This window comes from Podarcis tiliguerta (assembly GCF_965153285.1).
Source record: "Podarcis tiliguerta genome assembly, chromosome: 2".
Lineage (NCBI taxonomy): Eukaryota > Metazoa > Chordata > Lepidosauria > Squamata > Lacertidae > Podarcis > Podarcis tiliguerta.
In genome coordinates, this window is record NC_139535.1 from 49,255,777 (window position 1) to 49,280,994 (window position 25,218).

A 25,218-nucleotide genomic window follows, 5' to 3' on the forward strand; every position below is an offset into this window, starting at 1 on the left:
AAGCCACCCGTGCGAGACAGGCGCCAACGAATTGAAAAGAGCAGCGAGAGACCTGTACATAGCATGGGCACATGCGCAAGTCAAGGAAGATTGCCCGGGTCCAAGATGGCCGCTGCAGCGACCAGGATCACTACCATAGACAGCAAGGCGCTCTTTTTTGTCTTTTCCTTTCCCTTCCCCACCGAAGGAGGGTGCTCTCTATGGTCTCTGGAGGTTTTGTAGCTCTATCTCTATGGCATCGGCTGCCGCGTCCTTGCGGTTGGCGGGCGGGGGGCGGCTTCCGTAGGCGCCCCCCCCGTGCCGGCCGCGGGACCCTGCGAGGATGCCCGTCGGCGAGTACGCTTTCGTGAGGGCCGTGGGGAAGGGCAGCTACGGGGAAGTGAGCCTGGTGAGGCACCGGCAGGACAACAAACAGGTACGGAGGGCAGCAGCCCGAGAGGAGGGGGTCTGAAATGGGGTCGGGCAGCAGGGCAGCATTGACGAGCCTTTGCTATGACTTTGCGAAAGCAGCGCAGGTGAACATCCAGGAGGTGTCGGGCTGCCTCTGTCTTGCCCTCCGTGCCCGCTCTCCATGCTGGCTGGACTGACGGGAGTTGGGAGCCCAACACACCTGAAGGGCCGCAGGTTTCCCACCCATCAGGCAAAGGTGGAAGAAGAATCTTTATTTGCATCAGCCACAGCAATAAAATAAAATAAAACGTACAGTGAAGATAGAGGTAAAAGCTTAACTCTAGAAAATACATTAGATCTTATTCTAATTGCCCCCGTTTAAAAAAACAACACCTTGCAGTTTTTGCTGTCATCTTGATCTGCTGAAAGAAAGAACACGGTAGCAATGGTTGAGCGACCTGGTAGAGGGGTAATAACCTCACTCCTCAATCAGGCAATAGATAGTTGGTGAACAAGAGGGGCAGTAAGCGAGGGGAAACCCCAGTGAAGAGGGTTGTTGTGTTAGGGTGATATTGAGCGTTTGCGATTCATTATTTTGCAGGAGTTAAGCAGCTGAAAAGGTGACAATTGTTGCATTTTGAGGATGCTGCGTTGACATTCTTTTATACAGTACTTTCATTTGCATCTTGCACCTTGTTGGTTAAGTTGCAAAAACCTCTCCTCAGCATAAGCTGCATTTGGGGACCTTTTTGGATCTGATGATACCACAGAGAGTTGGTCACTTACCTTTACCGCCCCGACCTGGCCACAGTGATCCATGCGACGGTCACCTCCAGGCTTGACTACTGTAATTCGCTCTACGCGGGGCTGCCCTTGAAGCTGTCCCAGAAACTCCAGCGGGTGCAGAATGCTGCAGCGAGGCTCCTCACGGGGTCTCTGCCATGGGAGCATATTCACCCAGTGCTTTTCCAGCTGCACTGGCTCCCGGTGGAGTACAGGGTCAGATTTAAGGTGCTGGTTTTGACCTTTAAAGCCCTTCACGGCCTAGGACCCACGTACCTACGGGACCGCCTCTCCCGGTATGCCCCACAGAGAGCCTCAAGGTCCATAAATAGCAACATCCTAGAGGTCCCGGGCCCTAAGGAAGTTAGATTAGCCTCAACCAGAGCCAGGACTTTTTCAACACTGGCCTGGTGGAACGCTCTGTCTCATGAGACCAGGGCCCTCAGGATCTGATTTCTTTCCACAGGGCCTGTAAGACAGAGTTGTTCCGCCTGGCCTTTGGCTTGGAGTCAATTTGATTCCCTCCCCCTCTTTCTTCTTCTTTTTTTCCTTTCTCCTCCTGTGATGAGGCTGCATTTTAATGTTTTAATGTTTCAATGTTTTAATGTTGTTTTGGATCAGAATGTTTATAATCTTGTTTTTAAGTTGTATTCATTCAACTTATTTTTATTATTGCTTGTTAGCCTCCCTGAGCCCGGCCTTGGCTGGGGAGGGCGGTGTATAAATAATTATTATTATTATTATTATTATTATTATTATTATTATTATTATTATTATTTATTAAATGAATGCAGCATTCATTTATAACATATTCTAAGTCAGTTACAAAAAGATACTTTTTCCCCTGAAATGCCCAGCCTATGGAACAATTGCATGGATTCTAACAGTGCGATCTTATGCATGTCTATTCAGAGGCAAGTCTGGCTGTATTCAGTGGGGCTTCATCAAAAGGGTATGAGATTTCAGCCTATGTTAGAGTTGGTACAACTGGATTGGGGCCAATGTCTTCAGCCTTAGGATCAAAGGGTGTAAACATATTTATAAACATTCAGATCCAAAACACTTTGGCCTCAATCCAGAAAAACTTAGCAGTGCTTCAAGTTTTGTTGACATTAGTTGGACAACTTAGTTGCAGTTAGCTTAAACTCTGCTGATTATAACAGTACAAGTAATTGGATTCTCTGGATTGAGGCCAGTATGATGATAAAAGTTCAATTAAAATTAGTTGGACTTTTACAGAGTAGGCTTACATGCTGGATTTTTAAACCTACTAAATATACTTGTGATTGTTTATAACTTCAATTTTTTTTTTCATTTCTGCAGTATGTTATCAAAAGGCTGAACCTTAAACATGCCTCGAGTCGTGAGAGAAAATCAGCAGAACAAGAGGCCCAGCTGCTGTCTCAGCTAAAGCATCCTAATATAGTCACCTATAGGGAGTCCTGGGAAGGGGAAGATGGCCTCCTATACATTGTCATGGGCTTCTGTGAAGGAGGGGACCTATATCATAAGTTGAAAGAACAGAAAGGAAAGCTTTTGCCTGAAAGTCAGGTGGTGGAATGGTTTGTTCAGATTGCTATGGCTTTGCAGGTAATAATAATAATTTTATTATTTATACCTCGCCCTTCTGGCTGGGTTTCCCGAGGCACTGTGGGTGGCTTACAGCATATCTAAAAACTTAATAAAAACATCAAGCGTTAAAAGCCTCTCGATACAGGACTGCCTTCAGATCATAGCTGTCAACCTTCCCTTTTTTGTGGGAAATTCCCTTATTCCAGCGCCATTTCCCGCTGCTTCCCGCTGCTATCCTGGATTGTTAGATATCCCATAGACTGTCCCCGGGACAAGTGAGGCTGCTGATTCCTTATTTTCGAGGCTGCTGATCCCTTATTTGCAAATCTGAAAGTTGACAGCTATGCTTCAGATGTCTTCAAAAAGTTGTGTAATTCATCATCTCCTTGGCATCTGAAGAAGGGTGCCACTACCGAGAAGGCCCTCTGCCTGGTTCCCTGTAACTTTGCTTCTCACAGTGAGGGAACCAGCAGAAGACCCTCAGAGGTAACATAACTTTGTAATGAAACAGTTGATTCTTACTTTCTCTCTTAAATTTAAATAAACCTTTCCTAGAATTTTGGCATGACTTGAACCTTTTTTAGACTGTAATCCTTTAATAAGATATAGCAACGTAGTAGGTAAATGTATTATTGCCACCTATGCATGCTTCTAATCAATCTAGAATCTATCTTTTCTAACATCCTGGCTGTTTTAGTAGTATGTGTGTAGAACAGAAAAGTGTGGAGTCTTTCAAATATTCTTGGATAGTCTTGATCCAGTTAGACCAGGCGTAGCTAACTCTTTTTTTTTACTTGAGGTCCACATTCAGCCTTTGTCAACCCTCTGAGGGCCACAAGCCATCATTAGGTTGAGCCACCTCCAGTCACATGCACATAGTCTCTTCTCAGTTGATCCATGCAGATTAGCTGAGGAAGGAGCCTATTGTTCCCTCCCCACTCATCAAATGATGGGCCTGATGACCAGTGGGGAAGCATTTTGCCTCTCCATTGGGGAGCTGAGTTGTGCAAAAGTGTTGAAACCTCTCCACCCACTTCAGTGCTGCATCTACTTTAAATTATTTTCCAGATGTTGGACTCCAACTCCCATTAACCTCAGCCAGCATGGTCAGTCATCATTCTAGACCATGCAAAAAATTTTGGCCGTGGCATCACTTTTTCCTCTTTTTTTTAGTAGACACATCACTGAGAGCCACACTCACTGATGGGGATGAGAAAGGATGGGGCAATAACTCCTTCCTTATCAGACCTGCAGGGGTCAGCTGAAGAAAGAGTTGTGGTTTAAAGCATCTGGAGGCATCCAGTTAGGGAAGGTTGCTCTTCTCCCCTGAAGAACTCAAGAGTGGTGCGCACAAGAGAATTTCTTTTTATGCATGCAGTAACTCTGTGAGGTAACCTAGGTTGTGAGTTAGAGATTTGTAAATACTGTTATGTTATTTTTCAGTATTTGCATGAAAGGCACATTCTGCACAGAGATCTCAAAACTCAGAATGTATTCCTGACACGTTCAAATATCATCAAAGTGGGAGATCTGGGAATAGCTAGAGTGTTGGAAAATCAGTATGACATGGCTAGTACTCTCATTGGCACACCTTACTACATGAGCCCTGAGCTGTTCTCTAACAAGCCTTACAATTATAAGGTAAAGTATATTATGTGTTGTGAACTCCTTTTCCAAGCTGCAACATGGTTTTAAGTTTGCTCAGAAGTAGACCAGTGAATTCAGTGATGCTTGCTTCTACTTTTGGATTTGACAGCAAGCTAAGAGATGTAATTGAAAACTAACTTAGTTTTTCTATTGAGTGGCTATTAAAACCACAGGAATTCTAAGTCTTCACATCTAAATTGATGAATGTGAGCTTGAATTAATGTTGAATGTGATGAATGTGAGCTTGAATTAGTGTAAGGTAGTACACTAATTGCCATTTATATTTGTATGAGAAATACTGTACAGTTCAGGCAAAGCTTTTAGCTGTCTAAAACTTTTACATGCAATTTTAAAAATTGCTGACGTCATATTTTCACAAGAATCCAGTGTCCTTTCCCAGCTAAGCAAAAGCAATTCATTCCTCCACTATCTATTTTCTTTGATAAAACAAAGATTCCATTTGTCTATAAGCTGTACCTCTCTGTTAGAAGATACCTTAGTGAAACAAATTGACCACAATCCAGAAGCCTACGTGTGCTTGTGGCTTCCTTTCCAAGTTGTGAAATGGCCTGCTAATGTGTTGTCTGATTCTGTTTTAAAGGACCTGTAGAACACATGTTTTCTCTGCTTTTGCTTTCAGTCTGATGTTTGGGCTTTGGGCTGTTGTGCCTATGAAATGGCCACACTGAAGCATGCCTTCAATGCTAAAGATATGAACTCCTTAGTATATCGAATTATTGAAGGAAAGGTAACATTCCTTTATCATTTTTGCTACGCTAATTGTAGGCCACTATTCATACTTGCTGAAGTATCCATATGTGCAAGAATTTCCCCGTCGCCTTGTATGTTGCAAAAAACTGTGTGTAGACTAGGTAATAGTCTATTATCTAAGGACATAATGGATATAAACTGTACTGCTGAAGAAAGGAAAATGCTTTCCTTTTCAGTGTAGAATCCCTGGGATATCCTCAAGCACCACATGTGCAGTAAGTTCTCAGCATGTTTAACAAAAAAAAAACCCCTTTTGATTTAAAAACCCAGTCTTAAGTGTAAGGATAGAGTGTGTGTGCTTTCTTGTTGTTTGGTGTGTTATATGAATGCATGCTGATGTTAAGGAAACCTGAAAATTAACGTCTTTTTAAATACACCAGTAGTGTTATGTTAACTGGTCTATTAAACTCATTCTAAGACATGCTGCGGGTGGAAGCTGTGGCTCTCTAGATGTTGTTAGCCTGCAGCTCCCATCATGCTTGACTGTTGGCCATGCTGGCTGGGGTTGATGATAGTTGGCAAGAGCATCTAGAGGGCCACAGGTTCCCCATCCCTGCTTTAAAACATTAATTTGGTGGTAGTCATTCTATCAGGCTGCAGTGCAGAGAAAGAGGAGCAAAGGCACCATTGCTTCTGTTGCAATACCAGCTGCCTTTGACTGTAAGAGAGGAGTCCAGCCAGCACAGTAATGATTCTGCTCACCCTCATTGCCCGTGGTACCATTAGAATGTCTGCTTAGAGCAGGAATGTTCTCATGGATGCTGTATAAGGAGTCTAGCGCTTGTTATTAAGCAACATTCAGTAATACTTCTTTTTCAGTTACTCGCCTAACTATTCATGTGTGACACAGATCATGTGAATAAGCAGGAAAGATTGAACCTTTTAGAACACAGATGGTTTTATTAAGCGACACCAATCATCTGAGGCAACCCACATATACCAAAGTTACCTTGTAGCATGAAAGCAATAAGCATAAGAACAATTTTTTTTAGATTTTAATGATAAATAGTAATAGGAGCAATAGCATGATCATCATTAAAATGTGTGTCATGTCAAATTGTGGCTTAGTGAGAAGAAGCAAGTGCATAGGTCCCCAGAACAAAAATTGTAGCTGCTTCACTTGTCTCTTGGTCCTGGTGCTGCTGTGCTACTCTGAGCTAAGCCATGGTTTGGCTTATCATTAGGTGCATACCCAGGTTCCTGGTTTGTCTCCCTTAAACAAACTACAAGCATCAAGTGTGACAAGCCAAGAGCATGGGTTTGCACATAATGCAAACCATGGCTTAGCCTGGGTAGCATGGCAGCACCAAGAGAGGAGTGTAGCAACTCTGGTTTTCACGGTGGTTATTCACTGGAACCATTGTAAAACCTCCCATTTACACTAGACCTCTCTTTCATGCTCTGCATACTATCCTAAGTGTTCAAAACTTGATCTCCACTAGGCACAGCCATCCAGAAGCTTGCTTACCTGCAGTTTTGTGGTAGGAGACCAACAACACAGTTTTCTCCTAGACTGGCTGTTTTCTCTCTCATACATACTCTGGCCATCAAATACCATTGAGGAATAACGGAGAATAGCCAGCCAGATCTGCTTTGGAAGGCTGAACGGCTGCCTTGGGCTACTCTGGTCTTTTGCCATGCAGCTCCCCAGATCTTGCATCTTGGCAGTGCATATTTCAAATGCATGTGCTCCTCCCTGCTCCAATATTTTTGTAATGTGACACACTAAAAGGTGTGGCCCACACCATGCAAAGGATAAGTGCCACATGAGCACAATAATACAGTACATATTGTGCCCCAGTAGAGAGAGAAGTATGAAAGAGCAGCCTACAGGCAGTGACAGAAGCAGCAGTAATCCATGTGCATGTGAGAGTGAACTTTGAAGTTTCCTACCCTAAGAAACCAGTTGAATGGTTGCTACAGCCAGCTGGAGCATTCCAGCCCTGCTTTGCAGGCTGCCTGATGCATGTGATGTGCATTTTCTGAAGAAACGCTGCCTTTCAGAAAAGCATATCCAAGGCTTGAGTTATATCTGAATGACTGGTGTAACGGCATGAATGGACGTTCATCGTGGGGGTTTCCCCATCATGACTTTATTACCAGCCAAAGAAGTCCCATAAAGTTAGTTTTACTTCTGTTAACAGCTGCCACCCATGCCAAAAGATTACAGCATGCACTTGAAAGAGCTAATAAGAACAATGCTTAGTAAAAAGCCAGAGGAGAGGCCCAGTGTGAGAAGCATCCTAAGGCAACCCTACATCAAGCACCAAATCTCTCTGTTTTTGGAAGCTACAAAGGCGTAAGAAATGTTTAAATGACAAATTATGTTGTGCAAGTTCAATGCTGTTGTTGGAATAGCTGGGGGGTTTTTTTGTTGATTATTGGGTTTCTGTAATGTGCAGCACAGGGGTGGCTAACCTGTGACTAAAATTAACAGAAATATTCATGGACGATAGATGTGTCAAAGGATATTAGAAATGACAAGCCAAATGTAGTATTTGTGACTGGTTCTGATTGCTTCTGATAGCTGGATGTCAGGAACAAACAAGCCATGTCCTGTGATGCATGGCATCTATCTGGCCATTGTTGGGGTGTTAGGCTGGTTGCAGTCTTGATCCCGCAAGGCAATTCTTACATTCTTATAGGTGGGCTACCTAAAGCTTATCTACACCCATATATTGATATATTGATATGGATATATGGCAAGCAATATAGGTGTTTGCTGCATGTGTCAGGCTTTCAGAAAGTACTCTAAAAGCATACATAGGGACCGGAGGCAACATTGATTTGTTGCAAGACAATACTTCCTCAAATCTTTTAATTCTGTAGTTTCCTTAATGTTTGCATTTCCTACCTTTGCCTTGAAGGAAAACAGCCAAAAATCATAAGAAAATGTCTGAAGTCAAACCCCAGAGCTCCTCAGGAGATGCTGAATTGAAAAATGGAAATGTAACACCCCAGAAGCTTCCTAATGAACATTCCAGGAAATCTAAAAGGGTGAGTTAGATTTTAGTTCCTTACTCGACTTAGAGCGCTGGATCCAGAGTTAAATGGAGACACTGCTGGATGGGATGAGATATGGTGCAGGGGGCTGAATATAAGGGGGGGGGGGCTGCAGCTTGAAAATTGGACAAAGGCATCTTTCAGCAGCTGGAGCAGGCTCTCCTGTCGTCTTCAGGCATTTCTGAATCCAGCCATTTTACATGGGATTAAAAAAAAAATTGGGGGATCTTGAAATTCCATTTGAGTAAAATGGTTAATGGGATTGGTATATTAATTCTATTTTCCCCCTTCATTTTAATTACAGAATGAAGAGAAATGTTTCATCCATAATAAAACCTTTCAGGTTTCTTCCTCAGACAAACTGGCACCTGAGCCTGAAAAAAGCGCAAACACAAATGGGTTGAACAGCGCGGACATGTCAGTGGCAACAATGAGCAAAGTGGACATAGTTATTGTTCCGTTGGAAAAGAGGAACTCTGAAAGCAAACAGACACTTGCAGGAACGTTTACAGGGGATAAAAAGCCCCGTAGCTCAAGTATTCCCAGGGAAGCAGAGTCTGAAATAGGAATAAACGCACCACAGTGTAAGGAAGAAAGGTTGCAGAGCATTACAAATCCATGTCTGGAAACTGTAGCTATTAAAAAGGGTGTTATTGATACCACAGCTGATGGTGGTGATACCATGAAACTTCTGCAACCTGTTTCAGAGATTCCAGACACGAGTGATAAAGTAATTATTTTATCTTATAATACAGAGGAATGTAATAGAAGCTGCAAAGTTTTTGGAAATAGGACCAGCTACCAATGGCACTGGGTTTTTGTCGGCAATTGATCTAGGACGTAGCTACACTAGCTCTTTGTTTCAGATAAAGCAGCTGCACAGCTCTTGCACAGCACAAGGGTGGTTGGAGGAAGCGGAACTGAGGACAAAATGTTTTAGTGACCATGAATGACTTTACATTTCTGCTGCAATTTATTATCATCATTTTATATACCGTTTCTCACTAATCTGATGCCCCCCCCCTTTTTTGAAAAGGCGATTGCTTTTTTCAAGACAGCCCCCCCCCCCACAATACAGTACACTGTTCTGTTTATTTACATTTCATTGCCATTGTTACACACATACTTAACGCATTATTTTGAAAATGATTGAAGCCGTCAGATATACAAACCAGCTGTGTCATCAGACTTGAGGGTTCAGATCCAAGGACTGTATGCCCTTTATATTGGGCCTCAGTCCAAAGCCTTACATACAGAACTAGCTGAAAAGAGGTTTCTATGTTTAGTTTGTTATTCTTTTAGTCATGTAGGGATGTATCCAGTGCCACTATTCCAAAATTTGCTCCAGAGCGCTGGAGAACTCTCCAGAGCAGATTTTGAAGGTGCATGGGGAGAGGAGGAAGTCCCACGTTGTGATGGAACAGCATCAGATACAACTAATCAACATGACCCAAGCTATAAATAGCTCTTTTAGGTGACCATAAGGGCTTGGACATACCTTATATGGTCTTTTTTTTTAACTCTTCGTCCTCTTCCCTTGAACATCAGCTCATTCCCACTTTCTGGGGTTCAAGCATGTATGTATGTGGGGAGGGAGCTGGAGATCCAGAGTGCCTTGGCTTGGGCCATTGGAAAACAATGAAGTGAAATGGTTTATGTTGTTTGAGGATGTTTTTGCGCACCTATTTCCCTGTTTCTATACAGGGTGTCCCTGTCTCATGAGACTCACTGGCGCTAATTGGAAGCAGTGTTAGAACAGAACCAGCCAGGTCCCTATCTAGCCCAGGTGGGGAAGAAGACAGAGGAGTGATATCAGTGTTTTTCCTGGGCTCAGAGAAGTGACACTTGAATACTATGTAGCCAGCCACTCCTCCTACCCTTTCTATTTTACAGTAATGGGACATTTCAAATAATTTGCTCGTTTGTTTTGCTAATGTTTTACACCACACTTTTAGCTAGTATCATGATTGGTAAAAGTTAATGAAAATGCAGTAAATTCTCTTTCCAGAGTCTGGATTCTACTGACAAACTTCTAGCACCATTTGTGCCTGTAGAAGTTCTGGTAAGTAGTCAAAATTTTTTGGTTCTGCAAGGCATGTGAAATTAAACCGGTGGCTTCTTTTGGGAAATTGTTCTACAAATGAATGTAAAATGTCCGGGTGGCTACATAAACGCTGTTTACTACTTAAATGAATTTTGTAGGTTTGGTGATAAGGATGAGAAAAAGGTGATAGTTATGGGTCCCTGATAGCACTTTGTAAGAAGAACCCTTCTGGGTCAGGTCAGTTGTAAGCACTTCTAAGAAGAACCCTTCTGGGTCAGGTCAGTTGCCCATCTGGTCAAGCATCCTCATGCAGGACATGAGTGCAATAGCGCTCTCCCTTCTTGCAATTCGTAGCAACTGGTATTCAGAGATACATGCTGTATTTGGCAGTGGAGCCAGAGTATACTTGTCCTAGTTAATAGTCATTGATAGCTGTGTCCTCACTTTGAATCTGGAAAGCGTATACAAAGAGTTTTGGGTTTATTCTTAGGCGGAAGCCTCCTTCAGAAGTTTGGGAGGAGCTAACAGTGCAGTTCAAAACGAAAGCGCCCCCCGCTTTCAGCCCCAGGGATCTGTTCACGAGCCTTCCCTGTCACGACAGCAACGGCAGAAGAAAAGAGAGCAATTTGAGGTATGTTCAGAGAGGGTGAAAAAGAGAAAACACTCCTTAATTAAAATTCAGCATCTTTTTATTTTCTATTGGCGCCTCTAGATTCATCATGTTTTAAAAGAGTATGCTTTTTCAAAGGGCAAAGAAGTGTGTCAACTTTTTTAGAAGTGTTGCTAATGGACAACTGGGTAACAGAATACCCATGCTGATAATATACAGTAAATAATATTATGCTTTCAGCAATGTACAGAATTAGATTGTCGGTGTACAAAAAGTGGAGCAGAACTACCTGCCTGATTATTTGTATTGACTTGGAGTTGGTAGTATAGAGGAATCCTTATGTCCAGCCTTGAAGGATGAGTGCTTTTATACCTAACCTCTTAGCAGAAAAAACAATGTTTTTACATAGCTGCTTTTTCTCCCTTTAAGGATACAGGTCCTCGACCATTGCCTGCTGCTCCTGACATGAATGCAAAGACAAGAGGAGACAACACAGACAAGCAGGATGCTGCAGTTACAAGGGCTATAAACAGATCTGGAAGCACCGAAGTGGCAGTTTCTAAGGTTTGCTGCAGACACATTTTTAGCATATTAATGCTATCTGTTTTTCTTTGAAGCCTCAGATTCAGCATTGTTTCAATGCATAGACTAAAGTGTACTTACTTTGCCATCATAGATCTGTAAACCTACTTAGTACAGGGTTGGCAAACTTCTTTTATAGTAAAGAAGGTGGGGGATTCTTTTCCTGAAGGGCTTTATCAACCTTGTAGAATAAGTCAGTGGAGAAAAGATAGTGAAGTATTGACTGTCTTGGAAACTTCAGTTTTCAGTTATGTTTTACATATCGATGGGTCAATTATGACAGACTACAAAGCCACATAGCTTGGTTCTGATATCATTGTTACTTATTTTAAAGGATCGACCACTGTCGGCACGAGAGAGGAGGAGACTAAAGCAATCTCAGGAAGACATGCTTCCTTTTGGTAACTAACTTCTTTGCCCCTTTTAAGCATATGGTGCAATTTCTTAGCTATAACACATTTTCATTGCAATCACTCCCCAAAGTGTATCTTCACAAATAACAAATGGCTGTAACTGAGACAGAACACTCACCCACCAAATTTTCATGGCTGCTCAAAGTTATAAGTATGTTTTTAAAGGTAGAGAGGCCAGGTCATAATTGGCAGGGATGGGGATCAAACATCCAAATTTGCATTTGGTCAAAGGATAAATGACAGAGGTGCAGCCATGTCAGTCTGTTTGCAGCAGAAAAGGAAGGAAGAAAAAAGTCAGGTGGCATTTTTTAAAAAAATTGCAAATTTGTTGTGGCATGCTGGACTAGAACCACTTTGTCAGATGCAGGAAGTGTATCCAAGAGTTTAGCTTCTTAAATCAGTAAATGGTGGTGATTTTGAAAGATTCTGAACTAGGCTCTGTTGCATATCATCAATATGAAATCCAGGCAAATGTCTGTGAAGACCTGGGACTGTAATAATTAAGCAGGTTCAAGCTCAGAATTCAACATACCGTATTTTTCGCCCTATAGGACGCACCAGCCCATAGGATGCACCTAGTTTTTTAGGGGAGAAATAAAGAAAAAAAATTATTCCCCCCCCCCAGCCGCGGCTTCAGCACCCCCCGCGCTCCAGGCAGCAGGCTGCTGCCCGCAGCCTAGGGAGCCCTACGGGAACTCCCACGGGCTCCCCAGGCTTGCAGATATCTGCCTGAAGCCTGGAGAGCGAGAGGGGTCAGTGCACACCGACCCCTCTCGCTCTCCAAGTTTCAGCAAAAGCCTGCATTTGCCCCATAGGACGCACACAGATTTCCCCTTCATTTTTGGAGGGGAAAAAGTGCGTCCTATAGGGCGAAAAAAAGTGGTGGCCATAACTACTCAGGTATGGAATTCTCTACCTTTTGAAGTCCAGTGGTCTACCTTGCTTGCCTCTTTTGAAAGAAATGGGCTGATTTGCTTTAAAGCCTCCCAGGTTTTCATAAGTTAACATCTTTGTGCTGTGTATTTTGCTTTCCAAGTATGCTGCTGTCTTATTTTAACTTTTTATTTTCCATTTTTGTTATAAACCACTTTGAGTGTGTTGGCAGAGATAGCATGTGAATGAATGTGAACAATAAAAATAAGAGTAGATTCTAAATGCTTTTAATTTACCCCTTTGCAGGGCCTGCTGCAAGAAGAGCTTCACACAGTGCAGCCACAGAAATAAAAGTTCCAGAAGATGATCATGTCCAAATTGCTCACTTTTCATCAGATCTTGCAATCTGTGAGGTAAGCAGAAATCATGCATTTGAAACATTCAAAGTTGCTGGCTTTCAAAGCTGTCGCTCACATGCTTTACAGCACTACAATGTCCTTCACATGGAGGTATTTCCAAACAGACTGGATTGTATTAGAAAGCATTTCCTGCTAGGATTGTTGAATTCTATTGCCATTGACTTCTGTCAAACTCACTTTTAAAAACCTGTGCAAAACAACCTTATCCTGAAAAATACAATAGATGATTTGGCACATGCGACTTGTGGCACAGTTTGGCCCAATCAGTGTTGGAAAAGTCAATGCAACTCAAAGAAGAAACCTTGCTATTGTAGCAGTAGCATCCGTCAAGACAACGTGCTATGGGATTAAATTGGCCACAACTTTATTAAATTTCAAATGTGGGTAGACCTTGGCTCAGGCATTGGGCGTCCTCCCTCCCCAGTCCCCAGCCAGGGACCTAGGGAGCTTCAGGGTTATCCAGTGTGGGGGGGGGGGGGATGGAGAACATATGTTCAAGCAGAGATAGCCGCCCCCGTTACGCCGCCGCCGCAGGGGAGAGCAATGACGACCTTTCGGCGTACGGTCAAAGCTTCCCTTCTAGGCTGCAGAACGCGGCGGAGCCTCCCCGAGGCCTAGCTAGGCCTCCGGCCCGCTCCCCCCCCCCGGCAATCGCGGGGGCGGCAAGAAGGCCCCCGCCGCCCAGGGGAGGCTCCAGGGCCGCCGGAGGCCCGATTAGGTTGCAGAACGCGGCGGAGCCCCCCCCCCGAGGCCCAGTAAGGCCTCCCAAAACGCGGCGGGCCTCCCTGAGGCCCTGGGGGTGACTGGGGACCCCCCCGCCACACCCGCCACACCCCAGGGCCGCCAGGTTTGGCGGGGGAAGGGAAGGGCCGCGTGTGGCGTTGCCTGCCCCCCCCGTGGCCCACACGCCCCCCGCAGGCATGGGGGGGCAGCCAGAGGGGCTCTGGAAGCTCTGGAGCCAAGTGAGGATTCCCAGGTAAGATCCTCCCTCTATTGTGTGGGCAGGTAATCCCTCCCCTACCTGGCCTGGTCTCCTTGGCAACGCTTCCCCCAGGTGGGATTGGACAACTGACTGAGGTAAGCGGAGACCTCCAGGTATCCCACCTGAGGGAGGGCAAAGCCAAGCAAAGCCAAGCCTATGCTGATGGGGCCGCTCCAGATCTAGGGCTGCATGCGTCCATGTAAAGGATGCCCCCAGTTTTAAGCAGGGAGCGGTCATTATCACAATGATTTTGTGCACTTGGTTTGAGCAGCTTTCCACAAATGTATATTCTGTTATTAGCATCTAAATAGGTTCCAAGCCAGTGTTACTTTACGGAATATGGCAAGAATTGTACACCCCCCCCCCCTGAAATCAATGCCCTTTTGCAAGAAGAGATATTGGGGGACTGTGCTACTGTTTTGTCTATAGTTTCTTGTGCTTGAAATACATGTTTTGCCTTCAACAGACAAAGAGCTTAGTTGGTTGCTCTACTGAAGATGAACTAAGCTCTTCCACCAGCTCCACAGAGAGATCAGATGGAGACAGTAAAGAAGGGTAAGGCTTCTCCCTTAACCATAGGCATTCAGTGTATTTGTGCCAGTTTGTATTTCTCAGTGCAGAAAATATTGTCTGATGTGTAGAGATCTTTCCTATTCTAATTAATTCAAGAGGGTTCTGAAAACTTCTCTGTGTGAAAGAAACAAGCCGAATGTTCATGTTTGGGTTATTTCTTCAGAGCAGCTGAGTACAGCTGGCTAAAACTGGTTGTTATCTCTTTCTGTCAGGGTCATGCTGACTATAATAATAGGCCAGAAGGAGCCGGGTTTTCACTTTCTCTATCTCTTTTCCTTCTGGTGTGGTACATAGTATGCTTAGTGTTAAGATTTAGACCAGGCTTCCTCAACCTCGGCCCTCCAGATGTTTTTGGCCTACAACTCCCATGATCCCTAGCTAGCAGGACCTGTGGTCAGGGATGATGGGAACTGTAGTCTCAAAACATCTGGAGGGCCAAGGTTGAGGAAGCCTGGTTTAGACTTACTGTAAGTTATTGTAAGTTTAAATTAAGTCTGCTGCAACTAGATTTCTTATGGACAGTGCAAATCCTGAATGTATTGGATTATGCACATTTGCCTTCAGTAGCAGTATAGCTCTGTTAGAAGAAATACAATTGCCTCTGGCCTATTTTTGGGGAATCCTGCAATGTGTTTAAGTTGTTACTCTGCTAACTACCGTATTTTTTCGCTCTATAAGACGCACCAGACCACAAGATGCACCTAGTTTTTGGAGGAGGAAAACAAGAAAAAAAATATTCTGAATCTCAGAAGCCAGAACAGCAAGAGGGATCGCTGCACAGTGAAAGCAGCAATCCCTCTTGCTGTTCTGGTTTCTGTGATAGCTGCACAGATATAAAATGGTTTTTTAAAAAGATTTTTAGATAATTCTTTTTGCTGTTCTTTAAATAACAATTCCAATGCTATCACACAGCTCCTGATCATGTGCGTCAGTGTTTTACAAGGACCAACCCACTTCTTGCAGCCATTCACCTACTTCTCAAAAAATGCTTTTGAACACATTTCAAGTGTTGTTTTTTAAACAAAAAAACAATGTTGTACAATAAAAGTGGGATACATACATTAAAGAAAATACATGCCCTGATTTAATAGCATAATTTTGCATATTGCTAATCGAATTAAGACCCTTCTTGGCAATGTACTTTCTTCTGCTGATTGATTTAATAAAATTGGTACTAAAATGTTTTTGAGATTATTATTTTTTATTAACTCAATCTGCCTTGGTAATCTTTGCCTTAAACAAAACCCGCTTAATCCTGGGAAAACCCTTTCCCCAGTATGACACTCCATCAGACGCATCGCTGGGATCTAAGGATTAGACAGCTCAAACTGGTGTTATTAAAGCAGTTGTGAATTTCCTGGTTTAAATCTCATCTTCCCTATAAAGTCATTAGGCAGCCTTAAGCAAGTCATTCTTTCCTCTTTCCTGCCCATACTCCCTATCCCCTTGTCTGCTTTTCCCTACATCTGCTATATTGTTTGACCTTTATATAAGGTTGCAAGCATTACTAGCAGCGTATGTGAAGTGCTTTGAACTTTAAAAAAGCATTAGAGAAATGTTAAGTAGTACTTCCTCAGTCAGAAAAAAACAGCCTTTCACAAAGGCTTTCAGTTCATGCAAGCCAAATCTGTTTTCACAGAAATAACAGTCTGGTACATTCCATTTATTCAGTATCCTTTTTCTTTCCATGTCCTACTTAACTGTTACACTCTCTCTGCATCTAGGCTTCCTGAGCAAATCATTTCCCATGGGTTTGACATACTCTGCATTTCGGCAGATATCCTCTCTTTAAGATATTGGCTCCATTTACATGCCACAGTAAAACCAGGGGTTGGGAACACTTTGCAGCTTGAGGCCCATATGCCATTGGTGGCTGGGACCTGAGGCAAAAGTGCGCAGAGCAGCAAGCGTGCATCAAACCAGAGTGAAGATAGCTTCCATTTCGCTCCTCCTTGCTAGTGAGTATGAGCAACAAACCATGACTTAGCGTTATGTATAAACTGGAGCCAAGGCTTGCACTTGGCTTCCCAACTGTTGGTTGGTTGAGTTAAATAACCCATGATTCTGCCCGTTTGCATTTCTTAGTGCAGAAAGTTTTGATCTGATGTGTAGAGATCTTTCCTATTCTAATTAACAGCTGCCCTGTGTGAAAGAAACTTCATGATGTTTGGGTTATTCCTTCAGAGCAGCTGAGTACAGTTGGTTTAAACTGGTTGTTATCTCTTTCTGTCAGGGTCATGCTGACTATAAGAAGAGGCCAGAAGGAGCCTGAATTTTCACTTTCTCTATCTCTATTTCTTCTGGTGTGTTTTTCTGTACATAGTATGCTTAGTGTTAAGGTTTAGATTTATAAGTTACGTCTGCTGCAACTGGATTTCTTATGGACAGTGCCAATCCTGAATGTATTGGATTAGTGATCATTATGCTCATTTGCTTTCAGTAGCAGTAAAGCTCTGCTGGATGAAATGTAATTGCCTCTGGTCTATTTTCTGGGAATTCTGCAACGTGTTTTTACTCTGCTAACTATACGTTGGAGTACTGCTCTGGATCAATACTGAGTAGAATTTCAATGACAGATTCCACTTCAGATGTAATGCTAAGCCAATGATCAGGGCGTGTTGTTCCTGCTCACTGGGGGTGGGATGAGGGACTGGTATCCTCAAAGTTTGATGTGGGCTTCTTAAAGGAGGGGCTTTCTAAGGTGGGGAGAAGGAGAAGAAATAAGGACAAATTAAGGAAAAAGGAAGACAACCAGAATAGAAACAGATCGAGGAAACAAGCAACCTATAAGAATTGTCCATTACAATAACCTAATACCCTAACCTAATACCCCATCAGTATTAAAGAGTTATTTGTGTAGCCTTAAACCGACTGTTAAAAGTTCCCATAAATTGTGCATTAAAAACTTAAGATTTTTATACCTTTTGCAGAAAAACAAATGAGATGCATGACTTGGTGCAGCTAATGACCCAAACGCTAAAAATGGATAATAAAGAAAATTGTTCACAATCTGCAGTACTAGCTCCCGAATCGCAGTTCCGGCTTAATAGGAAATACAAAGACACCCTTAAATTACATGGAAAAGCATCAGAAGAACCAGATGAATTCCAGTTGCAGGAGTTTCCTTCAGGTCTGTATCATGTTTGAAAGGAATCATTCCCAGATTAGGTATTCTGCTGTACCATTGAACTGCAGGAACATTATTTCAATTAAAAATGTTTGCTTATAAAGAGGGGAAATAGGGCTGTTTGCTCCACCTCTTCTGTCTAGAAGTGCACAACTGAGCCCTCTAATCCATCCCCTTAGTTAAATGGTAAAAAGCTATGCCCTCTTTAGCAAGACTACAAAATCCAAGCCTCATATGAGAATAGGGTACTGATGCTGGACTGGGAAAAGTTGTTTGTATGAAATTTGAGATTTGAAGTCTGGGAAGTCCTTCAGATGGATATTTGTTTGCACCAGAATAAAGGGGAAAGTGTTCTACCAGGACTCCTACAATTACAATTTAGATTTCTGGCAACTAAAACAAAATAATAAAGAATTAAGGATATCTAATATGTTTCTGCTTATTATTTTAGATGTTCTCTCTGGTCATGAAAAGGTTAGGAGATTGGTAGAGATCTTAAGAGCAGATGTGGTTCAAGGACTTGGAGTGAAGCTTCTAGAGAAGGTGTATGATGTCATGGATGAGGAAGATGAACAGAAAAGAGAAGTATGTCTTTCATATTGCACACTTGGCAACTCTCTTCACACTGTTTTTTTTCTCATCTAGCATTTAAAACAGCTAGTCCAGGTATTTTGCAATAACCACCATATATTTCCTTGCACAACTCCAAATAATGTATTATTTTGAAAACAAGCCTGTTTGTCCTACAGTTCTTATGCAGATCAACTCCTTATCCAGATAACTTTAGTCACGATTAAATTCCAGCGATTGAAATTAATGGTCACAGTGTAATCTTATTCCCTCTTACCACTTATGGTAACTCAATGGAGCTTTCTTCTGAATAAACTGCAAATTAATAGCGACAGAGTCCTATTTATTGCGAAGGGGCTTTTGCAAATAACCTCTGGAACAGGCTTTACTCTCTGCCACCATTTTAAAGTTTGAATACTTTCCATCTACGTGCACCTCAGAGAAGTGCCACTACTTGAAATTAGATGCTATACATAAAGCAATGAAATTAAACATGTTTAACCTCACTGTAACTGATGGACTAAAGTACCCATAGCTAACTGAATGTCAAACATGAATTGACTGTTACTCTAAATTTGTGCAATTTCCAAAAGTTCACTTTGGGATGTTCTGCCTAACTATCTGGTCCTGTTTCAGTGTTAGGGATTTCTGAACCTATAGATATCATGTTTAGGATGTTATTTAACTTTACATAAGACTGTGGCCTGAATATTTCACACTAGAATCATTTGTGTTTTGAATTACAACAATTTTTTTCCTACCCTGAACAGCTGCATTTGCGGAAGCTCATGGGAGAAAAGTATACTTCTTACAGCATAAAGGCCCGCCATTTAAAATTCTTGGAAGAAAATGTGAAGCTTTGACAGAAACCTCAATTCAGCTGTTTCGTTATGAAGAAAAGAGCAAGACTTTATTCAACAATTTTTTACCCCAGTGGATTTTTATTTTCCTGTACACAACTGATTTGTGGGGTACAATTTTTACTTTACTGATTTGTTACCTGCTGTAGAGCTTGTTTAGCTTTACAAATAGCAACATGTTTCTTCCAGGTAAGTGAGTAACAGTGTTTAGGGAATTTTTTATACAGGTAGTACAACTTAATATTTTCAGTTTTTTACATATTAAATTATTACCATAAATCTCAAACATCATCAATGATGTTTTTTAAGGTTGCAATCCTGCCGAATCGCAAATAGCCACCCCCACTGATTTGACCAGGTCTTGCATGTCGTTAATCCCGGCTTTCGATGCAAGTGTAGTAAGATTAGGAAAATGCCAAAAATGTTTAGTCAACACCAGAGTAAGCCTGTTGTATCCCATACTTTGAATAAGCCATCTAAGGAACAGGTTCTTTATATGTAGATACTGGAAGCATTTACTATTGTTGCAACCATAATTATTAAAATTCAGATTAAAAACATACACCCAGCTTTTGTAGCTACAATATTTTCTATGCACTTAAGCAAAATGTCCTTAAACATGGCCTCTTTGCTCGTTTTTAGTGCTCAACTGCAGTGAGTTAGGATTTTCATTTGAAAGAATAGGGCCAAGAAAGAGAACACTCTTGCTGCTTTTCACATTTTTATCTATGAGAGGAACATAGGAAGCTGCTTTATACCGAGTCAGACCATTGGTCCATCTAGCTCAGTATTGGCTACACTGGCTGGCAGTGGCTCTCCAGCATTTCAGGGAGGAGTCTCACCCAGCCCTATCTGGAGATGCTAGGGAATGAACCTGGGACCTTCCACTTGAAAGACAGATGCTACCACTGAGCTCCAGGCCTTCCTCATGGATGTTGTATGATGGGCTATACTCAAGAGATTTGCCCACCAAGGGGGATAGGCATAAGAAGACTTATCCACCACCTTTCCCTGGTAGGTCACAAAAGAATTTCCTGACAAAAGATGACTCTGCCCAATTTTCTATGATCTGCCCCTTCCCCACCCCATTCAAACTTTCTTTAGGGACCGGCCCTGCCCTTCATTTTATGTGGATAGATTTCTGAATACAGCCCAATTTAGATTAGTACAGTGGTGCCTCGCAAGACGAAAAGAATCCGTTCCGCGGGTCTTTTCGTCTTGCGGTTTTTTCGTCTTGCGAAGCAAGCCCATTGGCGGATTAGCGCTATTAGCGCTATTGACAATTTAAGGGCTAAAAACGGCTTTTAAAGGCTTGGGGGATTAGCGGTTTTGCTGCTAAAATGCTTTTAGCAGCTTAGCGCTTCAGGAAAAGGGGTTTTGGAGCGGGGGGGGGGGATCAAAATTTTTCATCATTTTTCGTCTTGCAAAGCAAGCCCATAGGGAAATTCGTCTTGCAAAGCGCCTCTGCAGACGGAAAACCCTTTCGTCTTGCGGGTTTTCCGTCTTGCGAGGCATTCGTCTTGCGGGGCACCACTGTATAAGCAAGCTTCTAAGTTGCAGAGAACTCAAGTAGAATGAATTGCCATAAAATGTCCTACAACTGATGAAAGCCAGGAATTAAGATGAAGTCTAGGAAGCTATCTCTGGTTGATCCATTGCCCCGCTTGTTTTTTGCTGCAACAGCATAAATTGGGTCTTACAAAATTATAATCTCCCTTGGAATCAACAAGACAGAAAATAACTCTTTCCTGCTACTGTATTGTTGCTTTATGTGTGAATGTTTAACTTTAAAAAAGTGAGGCTAACTTTTGGTAAAATAAAGTACTTTTATCAAAATATTTTCCTTGCTTAGGAAAAACCCAGCTCGTTTTCATCCTGCTATCAATTAAAAAAAGAATGGTTCAAATGGTACTTTCCTTCAGCTATAATTACACAGCAAATGTGTCTTGAAGGACTCCTGGATAAAGCCATGGGCTAATAATTTGGCTACAAGTTTAGTATCTTAGTATGACATGGAAGATAGATGTGCCTTGAGTACATTACATAGCTGTTTTGTACACAGTCGAATCAGTTGCTTGCTTTTCTTTTGGCTCCATTTTTGTCCTGTTCCATGGAGTTAAGTATACACACACTATTCACAGTACATGCTTGTGCTATAGTCTACTTTTTATTTTCATTTCTAAAGTTTTTCATAACCTTTCACATGACTGACTTGTATACTCAGTATAGAGTTTGCAAAACCTGGAATAAATTGGGGTTAGGAAAAGACAATAAAAAGTCTTTATGTGGAAAAAGGATGGAAGAGTTTTCTCAAGCAGTTCAAGAGTCATTCAAAGACAAAAAAACCTTTGCTTTTGGATATTTTAAACAATAAGGTACCTCAGACCTATTTGGAAACCATGGTACTTTTAACCCTCGGGAGCTGTAGGTATGTACAATGGCTAAAGGGTTAAATAGAAAAAAAATAAAGACATGTTTCAATGTTTAACATTTCCAATACCACCACCACTTCAGGCTCAGAATTACACTACAGGATGTTATATTGTCTCTAACAGGCTGCTAAATCTACTTATCTTGGGCCACAGTGAAAATAGATAAAAACCTGAAGTTTTCCATGTTTAAAAGCAGTTTCTGTAAATTACTAGGTCCAGAAGCAAAACCAATTATGCCACACCCTGCTGTGATCTTCCTAAAGCATCAGGCTGGCAATGGATAAAATAAAATGCTGGATTAGAATCTTATGATTCTATCTCTATCAAAGATAGGCCACTCTAGCATTTTAATAGTAATAACTCCGTTTTAAACATCTGTTTTCCAGGCTGCTGTTAAGTCAAAAGCACTATCACATTGTTAAAACTCAAACTGTGCAAGGCCAATTTTAGAATACTGTCAAGGTATTCTCAAATAGCAAACCAAGTAAAGGAAGAGGAATAAGAGATTTTAAATCAAATTTAATGACAGAAAATGATACAAGATATGTATTTTTTTCAATTTTTAGTGTGCCTTTTTACTTTTCTGTCTGCTGGCTTCTTATCATCTATTGCCGATTCCTGGACAGGTAGCCACTTCAGAGGATTGCGACGGTAAATGGGCCATGGAGGAAGTGTGAGCTGAAACAAAAAATACAAACTTCCTTGATAATGTTTTTGTAAAAGTTTGAGCTTTGCCTATATTAACTTTTAGAGTATATACAAAGCAAAAGAGCAGTGTTTCTGTTTCTAGTAGGGGCGCCATATTTCAAAAAGTAAAAACCAGGGTGTTTTTTTAGGAAGACCCCAAAAACTACAAGAAGTTTTGGGTTTTGGAGCTTTTTAAGGCATTTTTGGTATGATTTAACCCCAGTTGCTAGTTTTCCAAGACATCTGCACAATTTCCAAAAAATAATCCAGGGCGCCATTTTCGAAGGCAAATTCCAGGACATGTCCTAGAAAATCAGGACGTATAGCAGCCCTATTTTAGTGCAGTTATTTCAAACATAGGGGGGGGGGGGAGCAGCATAAAGAGCACAAAATAAAACAAGAGTATCAAGCTAATGGTACTGTTGAAGATTAGAATCACATTAACACACTGTCCTAAAGAAACACATATTTTACTTATCTTGTATGGTGTGAGCTTTCATTACATCTCCATTCTATCACAAGCTTTGCAGAATTCACTGTTTTGCTACACACACAAAAATAAGCAATATTCTTACCAAGCATGATACAGCAAATCCAGCCATTACAATGTAAACTGTCCAGCCAAACTGTTCAGTGATGTACCCATAAATAAAGCCAATTACCTGCAAGAAACAATAGGTCAATGAGAATTCCAGTCACTCTCCAAACCCAGAATGGAGAGAATTTTAAATGAGCATTTTAGCAGACATTTTAACTCATTTAGGGGGTTAATATAGGGAATTGATAGCAGGAGAACATTAACCGTCATTCATTTGGACTTGGTCCACTGCAATATTATTATTAATTCAACTTATACAATATAAACATATACAAGATAAATCAATAACTAAACAAGATTAATGTTACTGTGACATACTATTTTTTACAGTACTTAAAACAAAAGGCTGCAGCCCTAAACATACTAAGGCCACTAACCGCAGTAGAACTTAGTTCTGTAGGAATGTGCATAAAATCACACTGCACAATCATTAACTTAGCCTCAGTATGCTACGTACAGGCTGCAATCCAAATGAACGGGTCTGGCTTCTGAGTTGCACGATTGCTATACATATGCTTTACTTTCAGATATCATGTATTTATTGCCTTCTAACTGTTACTTTAAAAAATAAGACTAAAATAGACGGCATTTTTTTTTTACTTATACTTACAGCAGAGAAAAGAATGATTCCCTGAAAAATCTGCTCTGCTAGTTTTTGGCCTTTATAGTCCTGTGGGGATGGAAAAAAGATTCGTGAGCACCAGTATTTTCCCCCATGCCGCTTACAGTTTCTGTAATGGTGGCATATAGATATAAGAAGATCCTGATTTAGTTTCCTGTGCCATCACTGCCATAGCAGCTTTGTAGGAATATTCATTGTCTTGTTTTCTGTCATATTTCCATGGCTTCACTTATGTTAATATTCTGAAAAAAATGTCCTAACAACGTGGAAGCATCAGAAAATGTTTCCACACAGTTGGTTGAACGTGTTGTGCTGGCACTGAGATTCTGCATTAAATAGGTGCAGAACAGTCGTGCGGGAAGCAATTATCCACGTTACAACAATCAAGGCAAAATCATTCCTTAGGCAGCCTCCACATGGCTGCTGTTAGCACTTTACTGTACAGTGGTACCTCGGGTTACATACGCTTCAGGTTACATACCCTTCAGGTTACAGACTCCGGTAGCCCAGAAATAGTACCTCGGATTAAGAACTTTGCTTCACGATGAGAACAGAAATTGTGCCCCGGCGGCGCGATGGCAGCAGGAGGCCCCATTAGTAAAGGGGTGCTTCAGGTTAATAACAGTTTCAGGTTAAGAACGGACCTCCGGAACGAATTAAGTACTTAAACTGAGGTACCACTGTACTTATGTCAAATATGAGGCCCTACTGATCCCTAAACTCAATATATGCTTTGACTATACATGCCAAATATTAAGCTCCGACTTCAACCTCAAGACTACAATTCTCAGCACGCTTTAGCTTACTTGGAAGTCAAGGCGCACCAAAAACTAAGGGGCTGGGCTTTTAAGTAAACACGAGATCGGGGGTTTACAATTGGTCGGTTCAATAGCCCCAAGTGTCTTCAGGAGTTCTGGCTCTTCTCTTTTCCTCCAAGCCCCCAGGGACGAAGAAGAAAAGAGTCGCCCCCCCCCCCCCATCAAAGCCACCCGCGCTCCGCTTAGGACACGTCTGCTTTATTGTGGCAGGCGGCCAAGCAGCTCCCCCATCCCCACTTCCTGCCCGGCTTGGAAGCGGAATAAAAAGCTCTCACTAATGGTGCGGGGGGGGGGGTCCGCAGGAGAGTCCCCCCCCCCGAAGCCCCCTCCCTCCCCGCCTGACCCACCATCTGTGTCGGGATGGATCGGAATACGCCGAACATGATGTCTGCCTGCAAGGCCACGTCTTGCGCTCCGCAGCCGTCGTAGACTCTCTCGCGGGGCAAAGGAGGCTCGCTGGTTTCGGGCTGCACCACAGGCGAGGAGGCCGAGTCGGCGCCGGGCAGGCGGGGTTCTTTAGCCCAGCCGGTGGTCCCCTTGCTCTCGGGCAGCAGAAGAGGGTCGCCCTGCGAAGCGGAAGAGCCCAGCGAGCAGGAGGCGGCGGCGGCAGCAAAAGGCGCTTCCGGATCCTCAGACGAGGAGGCTCTGCGCCGTAAGGCGGGGGCCACAGAGCTCACCGGAATTGCCGCTTTCTTGCCCCGCCTCATCCTGCTCGGACTTCAGGGGCGGGAACCGCGTCGCGCAGTTGACCGGTCCCTCAAACGCGCTTAAAAAAACCAACAACCACAACATAAACGCGACCCGCGCCCCGAACCACCCGCCTCTTAGTCCGGCGACAACCT

At 42.5% G+C, this 25,218-nt stretch overlaps 2 protein-coding genes across 5 annotated transcripts; one reads left to right on the forward strand and one right to left on the reverse strand.

Annotated features, from left to right (window-relative positions):
• The first annotated feature begins 276 nt into the window (after nucleotides 1-276).
• Nucleotides 277-19,779, forward strand: NEK4 (NIMA related kinase 4). Of its 4 annotated transcripts, XM_083429117.1 has the most exons (17): nucleotides 277-415; nucleotides 2,497-2,763; nucleotides 4,189-4,386; nucleotides 5,033-5,140; nucleotides 5,340-5,378; nucleotides 7,308-7,462; nucleotides 8,031-8,160; nucleotides 8,471-8,896; nucleotides 10,175-10,228; nucleotides 10,701-10,841; nucleotides 11,250-11,384; nucleotides 11,737-11,803; nucleotides 12,995-13,101; nucleotides 14,556-14,644; nucleotides 17,593-17,792; nucleotides 18,241-18,374; nucleotides 19,130-19,779. In XM_083429117.1, exons 1-17 carry the CDS (start codon nucleotides 323-325, stop codon nucleotides 19,220-19,222), a joined length of 2,436 nt encoding a protein of 811 aa, XP_083285243.1. In that variant the 5' UTR covers nucleotides 277-322; the 3' UTR covers nucleotides 19,223-19,779. The 4 variants fall into 4 exon arrangements, with proteins under 4 accessions (XP_083285243.1, XP_083285245.1, XP_083285244.1 ...); XM_083429119.1 differs by lacking the exon at nucleotides 10,175-10,228; XM_083429118.1 differs by lacking the exon at nucleotides 5,340-5,378.
• Nucleotides 19,780-22,150: 2,371 nt separating this feature from the next.
• Nucleotides 22,151-25,083, reverse strand: SPCS1 (signal peptidase complex subunit 1; the record flags this gene model as incomplete). Its single annotated transcript, XM_083429265.1, has 4 exons — nucleotides 22,151-22,329; nucleotides 22,914-23,000; nucleotides 23,547-23,606; nucleotides 24,724-25,083. 4 exons carry the CDS (start codon nucleotides 25,081-25,083, stop codon nucleotides 22,207-22,209), a joined length of 630 nt encoding a protein of 209 aa, XP_083285391.1. The 3' UTR covers nucleotides 22,151-22,206.
• Between the last annotated feature and the right edge of the window lie 135 nt (nucleotides 25,084-25,218).

What these genes read in the sequence shown, in the direction of transcription:
- NEK4 (XM_083429117.1), top strand. Translation starts at nt 323, where the DNA reads ATGCCCGTCGGCGAGTACGCTTTCGTGAGGGCCGTGGGGAAGGGCAGC. An exon ending in CCTCAAGCACCACATGTGCA is followed by an intron (nt 5,379 to 7,307) that starts GTAAGTTCTCAG and finishes TTCTGTTAACAG; the next exon opens with CTGCCACCCATGCCAAAAGA. An exon ending in CAGATCTTGCAATCTGTGAG is followed by an intron (nt 13,102 to 14,555) that starts GTAAGCAGAAAT and finishes TGCCTTCAACAG; the next exon opens with ACAAAGAGCTTAGTTGGTTG.